General features: G+C 58.8%; 2 protein-coding genes across 2 annotated transcripts in view; one reads left to right on the top strand and one right to left on the bottom strand.

Moving 5' to 3' along the window:
- The window catches only part of LOC130587074 (lysine-specific demethylase 5C-like), a 20283-nt gene extending 18170 nt beyond the window's left edge, over positions 1-2113 (top strand). The window contains exon 19 of the mRNA XM_057388029.1: positions 2069-2113. Coding sequence (XP_057244012.1) covers positions 2069-2113 — 45 coding nt within the window. The remainder of the gene's footprint in view (positions 1-2068) is intronic.
- Positions 2114-2134: 21 nt separating this feature from the next.
- LOC130587072 (voltage-dependent L-type calcium channel subunit alpha-1F-like) overlaps positions 2135-5905 on the bottom strand; it is a 9360-nt gene continuing 5589 nt past the window's right edge. The window contains exons 14-26 of the mRNA XM_057388027.1: positions 5789-5905; positions 5554-5681; positions 5382-5478; positions 5198-5300; positions 4998-5099; positions 4793-4923; positions 4603-4713; positions 4350-4486; positions 4127-4267; positions 3756-3898; positions 3219-3331; positions 2901-3137; positions 2135-2482 (exon numbers count right to left, since the gene is read on the bottom strand). The exon at positions 5789-5905 is cut by the window's right edge and continues 31 nt beyond it. Coding sequence (XP_057244010.1) covers positions 2231-2482; positions 2901-3137; positions 3219-3331; positions 3756-3898; positions 4127-4267; positions 4350-4486; positions 4603-4713; positions 4793-4923; positions 4998-5099; positions 5198-5300; positions 5382-5478; positions 5554-5681; positions 5789-5905 — 1812 coding nt within the window. The 3' untranslated portion in view covers positions 2135-2230. The remainder of the gene's footprint in view (positions 2483-2900; positions 3138-3218; positions 3332-3755; positions 3899-4126; positions 4268-4349; positions 4487-4602; positions 4714-4792; positions 4924-4997; positions 5100-5197; positions 5301-5381; positions 5479-5553; positions 5682-5788) is intronic.

Here is a 5905-nt window from a genome sequence, read left to right as displayed (position 1 = left end):
GGGGGTCGGGATTTTGAGGTGTTCAGAGTTTTGGGGGTCGGGATTTTGATGTGTTCAGGGTTATTATGGGGGTCGGAATTTTGGGGGTTCGCTCCCTCCCCCGAACTCCCCGCGCAGCCTCGTGGGGGCGCTCGCGCTGTGCGCGGAGCCGCCTCCCCATTGGTCGCTGGCTCCACCAATGGGCGCGCGGCAGGGGCGGGGGCGGGAATCTGCCCGGAGCCCCAGAGTGCCTCCTTGTCCTGAGGGAAAAGTCCCGTACGTGAGGTGAAAAATGGGCTTTCGTGAGGTAAATTTTATCTCTCCTGAGGTAAAAATCCACTTTTCTGAGGGAAAACCTTCCCTACTTAGGTCAAACAGCCCTTTTCAGAGGTAAAATTCCCTGTTCTAAGGTGTGACGTGTTATTTCATGGGATAAACCCCTCTCCTGTGAAGTAAAATTTATCTTCCTGAGGTAGAAGTCCACTTTTGTGAGGTAAAAAGCCCCTTTCATGAAGAGAACAAGGTTTTTTGTGAGGTAAAGCCTTCTTTAAGCAAGTTACATTTTATGTTTCTGAGTCAAAATCTGCTTCCTKGAGGTGAAAAGTTCTTTCCTGTGGTAAAACTGCCTTCTGTGATGTAAAACATGTCCCCTTCTTGAGGTAAACTCCTAATTTATGAGGTAGAATTCACCTTTCCTGAAATAAAATCCTTCCTGATTTGAAAAACACTTCCATGAGGTAAAACCCTCTTCAATGAGTGAGGTAAAGTCCCCATTCCTGAGGTGAAACCCTCCTTTCTGAGGTGTGAAATGTTCTTTCATAAGGTAAAACCCTCTTTTGTGAGGAAAAAATCACCTTTCCTTTGGTAAAAACCTTTTCTGAGGCAAAATTTCCCTCCTTGAGGTGAAAAGCGCTCTTTCCTTCAGAAAACCCTGTTTCATGAGGTAAATGTTACTGTTCCTAAAGTAAAACATTCACCCTTTCCTTTAGATAAAAAGCTTAAAAAATTTACCCTGAGGTAAAATCCCGCTTCCTCACGTAAGACCCTTCTTATGAGGTAAAATACATATTTTCTCAGATTAAAAAATCCTTTTTCCTGATATAAAACTCCATTATGTGAAGTAAAATACTCTATTTGCAGTAGAACTCGTTTGAAGTAAATCCTTTTTGAGGTAAAACCCTCTTTTTTTGAGGTAAAATGCATCTTTCCTGAGGTAAAACCCCTCCTTTGTAATGTAAAATTTACCTTTCCAAGGGGAGAAAAGCCTTTTTCCTGATGGAAAATCACCCTCCATGAGGTAACATTCCCCTTTTTAAGGAGGAATTATCCTTTTAGGAGTAATCTTTCACTTGTAAGGTCAAACTCCTTTTTTTTGGAAAAAACGTTTATCTGAAGGAAAAAATTTGACTTCTTTTTCTTTTTGACAGTCCCTCTTTTTTGGGTGCAAATCTCCCTTCTCCTGAGATAAAGCTTTTTTGAGGGAAAACACCTCCTTTTCTTGGAGTAAAAACTTTCTTCTTTTTTTAGACAAAGCCTTTTTTTTAAAGGACTTTTTTTTTAGGTAATTATCCCTTTTCAAGAGGGAATATTCCTTTTTTGAAAACACCTCACCCTCCCCAGGAGGTAAACGTCTCTTTTCCTGAAGTAAAACTTCCTTTTTTTGAGGGGGAAAAAAACCCTTTTTTTTTTTCCTCTTTTGAGTAAAAACTTCCTATTTGAAGACATTCCCCGCCCCACCCCTCCTTGATGTAAATATCCCTTTTCCAGGAAAAAAAAAAAAGTTTATAAGAAAAGCCTTTTTCCTCTCTTTTTCAATTTTTTCTTTCTGTGAGGGGAAAAAGTCCTTTTCTTAAGAAAAATTCCTTTTTAAGGGAAACATGGTTTGCTTACTTGAAAGGAAAACACACTTGGTTTTGAGTAAAAACTTTCTTTTTTTGATGTAATCACCCCTTTTCCTGAAGGAAAAAAAACCATCTTTTTCCAGGAAAAACCCTCTCCCTGAGGCAAATACCCAGAGGAACGCCCTCCTTGTGTGAGGGGGAAAAAAAAATGAGAACCTTTTTGATAAAAATCCCTTTTTTTTCCTGAGGTAACATCGYCCCCCACACAGCTCGGGGCCGTTCCCGGGTTCTAAAGCCCACCCGCCGGGATCCCCGGTCCCGGTCGGTCCCGCGGTGCCAGCCCTGGGTTCTGGTGCCAGCCCCGGGTTCTAGACCGCACCGGATCGGCTCTGCAGTGCCAGCCCCGGGTTCTAGACCCCGCCAGCCCAGCCCATCTCGTCCGCCAGCTCCTCCTCTGCCGGCGGCCGCAGCGGTTCCTCGTCGCTGTAGACGGCGGTCGCGGGCGCAGGGGCGGGCGGGTTGCGGCGCCGGGTCAGCAGGTCSGCGGCCGCGCTCTCCATCTCGTCCATCGTCATGTCGCACGCGTCCGCGATCTCGCGCTTGGCCACGGCCACGAACTTGGGGTCGCGGGCGAACAGCCCGAGCCCCTCTGAGATCAGCACCTGGACGGGRGATGAGGAGGAGACGCTGGCACAGGCAGTGGGGACGGGCCCGTGTCCCGCTGTGTCCCCGTCCTCCCTGCCTCCACCAGTCCCTCAGCCAAACCGTGCCGTGTCCCCCACCATATCCCCCCATGTCTCCGCTATGTCCTCCACCAGGCTGTTGGCCAAAACATGAGGTGTTCCCCCTTCGTGTCCCCAGTGTCCCCCTTATGTGTTCCCCCTTCTCTTATGGCCTCCACCAGGCTGTTGGCCAACCTGTGAGAGGTCCCTGTCCCATATCTTCTGCATGTCCCCCCACCATCTCCTGTCCAGTGTTTCCCCGCCATATCCCCCTGCATTCACAGCCTCCTCCGTGCTGTCACCCCAAGCCGTGTCACCCTATGTCCCTCCCTCGTCCCACCCGTGTCCCCACACTCACGGCCTCCACCAGGCTGTCGGCCGAGCCTCGGGCCAGGGCATCGTGGGGCCCGCAGGGCCGCAGGCGCAGCGGCGCGGGGGGGAACCAGCGGTTGAGGGGAGGCAGGCTGCCCCCCGCGCCCCCCGGCGGAGCCCCCTCCACCAGGATGAGCGGCGCGTACAGAACGTGCCCGCGGGCCGGGGCYGCCCAGGCCTGCGAGGAGCCCCCCAGGCGCCAGGTCTCGGAGCTGCCGTAGCCCTGGGGACGGGAGGGGTCAGTGCGGGGGTGACACTGCCAGAGTGTCCCCTCCTCCTGTGTCCCCACCCGCTCCAGCAGTACCTGCGGGCGTGCGGGGCCGGGCGGGCCCGACGGGTTGTAGGTGCCCGGGATGGGCTCGTCCTCGCAGCTGCCCTGGCGCCGCAGGCACTGGATGGTGAACGAGGGCTTCCGGCCTGGGGGACAGCGGGCAGGGTCAGCCCCGGCGACGGATCCCCGGGAAACCGGGCAGCGTCACCCACCATGGCCAGGGACTCTCCCGGCTACAGGGGGCACCGGGCAGGATCAGCCCCCAGCCATGGAACCACCGGGGCACCGAGCAGGAACACTCCTCTCGGCCAGGGACCGTCCGCGAAATCGGGGGTACCGGGGAGCACTGGGAGGGATCTCTCCCGCCCGTTGGAGGCCCGAAGGAATACCCCGGACAGGGCCCTCCCCCGCTGGGTTTCTCCGGGGTACCAAGCAGTGTCATCTCCCCCTGCCATCAGCCCCAGGGACCTTCCTGGGCTACCGGGGGCTCAGTCGGCGCTGCCGGAGCCGAACCCGGAGGGTCTCACTGGAGCCCTGCCCCCTCCCCGTTTTCCCGGTCTCCGCCCGTACCCGCGGGGGTGGGGGGCAGGAGGCGGCGCCGTTTCAGTTGTTGCCCCTCGCGGGCGCCGCTGCCGAGCGCGAAGTGTCGGGGGGGCAGCGGCAGCGACCCTCCCCGGGGCAGCTCCGCCGTCCAGCGCGGGGGTCCCGGCAGCCTGGGGAGGAACAGGGGGGATCAGTCGCGGGCTGGGACCCTCCCCTCGGACACCTCCCAGCGCGGGGAGACCCAGCGGCCTCGGGGTAACAGGGAGTCAGGGGTGAATGACAGGCACAAGGCACACCCCCGCCTTTCGGGGGTCCCGGCAGCCTGTCACGGGCACTTCGCCCCGTCCCCAGCTGCAGGGACCCTCTCAAGATAGGGGTCCGTCCCAGGGTCGCAGTACCTGTCCCCGGCCCAGCGGTGCCGGGGCGGTGCCGAGCTCTCCAGGTCCTCGTCGTGGCTGACATCCCCCGGRTCCCCTACCGGCTCCTCCACGTCCTCRGCSGGGGCTTCCTCATCCTGGTCCCCASCCACGGAGCGTCGCCTGTGCACAGGGCCATGAGCATCCTTCCTCCACCCCTGGGAACCCCCCGCCCCGTGTCGGGATGTCCCCAGCCCCCGCGTACCTGCCGCCAGGCCGGTGGGCTCCCCCATGGGAGGGGGGCGCGGGCTCCTCCGCCTCGGTGGGGGCGGGGCTGGGGGCGGGGGGCGGCTCCGAGAGCAGGGGGGAGCCGGGTGCGGAGCCGTAGAGCGTCTCGGGGGCCTGCGGAGAGAGGCGGGGTCGGTGGGCACGGCCAAAGGACAGGTGTGGCCATTTGGTGCGGCTTTTGGGCCGGTGTGGCCATGGGACAGGTGTGGCCAGGGTGGGGCAGGGCTCACGGCATAGGTGAGTGGCTCCTCCGAAGGGGCATCGCCGCCCTCGTCCCCTTCTAGGTCACTCAGTGCCCGGCGCATCTCAGGGCCCAATGCCTGCAGCGTTTGCAGCCCAGCCTGGGGGAACACAGAAGGATCAGGGGTGTCACCTGGTGACACCTGGGACCCCCAGCCCCGCCCTGGGGAGGGGTCGCACCTGCAGTGCGCACTCATTGCTGGGGCCCGCGTTGGCACCCAGCATCCCCCGCTCCTTCCGCCGCCGGAACTTGCGGAAATAGTCCTGGATCAGAAACGTGGCGTAGAACTTCCCGACGGTGACCTCCTCCTCTGGGGGACAYAGAGGGTCAGGGGACAGCTGAGGGTCTGCAGGGGGCAGGGCAGGGGACATGGCTGTCACACACCCTCAGGCGGGGGGATGACCTCGTCCAGCAGCTTTGGCTTCGTCCTCTTCCAGATCTTCTTGACCACAGCACGAAGCTCCTTGTTGGCCACGTCCAAGTTCCCTGGAGGAAGGGGACACAGGGTAGGAAGGAATACACAGCTGTTACTGTCACACCCTGCTGTCCCCTGCCCCCTCCCCTGGACTCCCCCAGCTCCCAACCTTCTGTCTTGATCTTGAGGGAGGTGCGGACCAGAGCAAAGAGTGTTGCGTTGAAGGTTACGGTTCCATCCGAGTTGAGGGGCATGTTCATGGCCACCAAGCGCTGGGGTGGGGACAAGACAGGGATGAATGTGGGTGGCTCCCCCTCAGGATCCCCCCAGATCTCCCCAGGACCCCCCCAGACCTTGCAGGCCACKCGGTGTGGGCAGAGCTTCCCAAAGCCCAGCGGGGGCTGGATYCGGCGCAGCAGCGTCACCACATCCAGGTGTTTGATGCGGCCCCTGGGGAGGTCAGGGGGTCACCGGTGGTCCGGCTACCTGGACCCCCCAGCTGGGGACAGGGGRACAGTTACACACTTGGCTGCGGGGTCGTACTCGGACCACACGCGCTTGAACTCGTCCAGGTGGTGCGGGCCCAAGATGGACCAGTCCCGCGTCAGGTAGTCRAAGTTGTCCATGATCACAGCCACGAACAGGTTGATGATCTGGGGGAGTGAAGAGCGATTGGGATCCCCCAGGGCTCCTGGGGGTTGTGGGACAGAGCAAGGGCTGTGGGACAGGATTACGGGGCATGTGGCCCCACATCTCTCACCAGGAAAGCGCACAGCATGAAGAAGCTGATGAAGTAGGCAATGGCAAAGTTGCTGCCGCAGGTGAACTCCTCCCCTGGGCCCGCATCYGACTCAGGGTCGCAGCGCTTGCCTGGCAG

This window comes from Malurus melanocephalus, unplaced genomic scaffold (assembly GCF_030028575.1).
Source record: "Malurus melanocephalus ecotype Western Australia unplaced genomic scaffold, MMel_1.1 scaffold_1505, whole genome shotgun sequence".
NCBI lineage: Eukaryota > Metazoa > Chordata > Aves > Passeriformes > Maluridae > Malurus > Malurus melanocephalus.
This window is presented reverse-complemented; position numbering and strand designations above follow the sequence as displayed.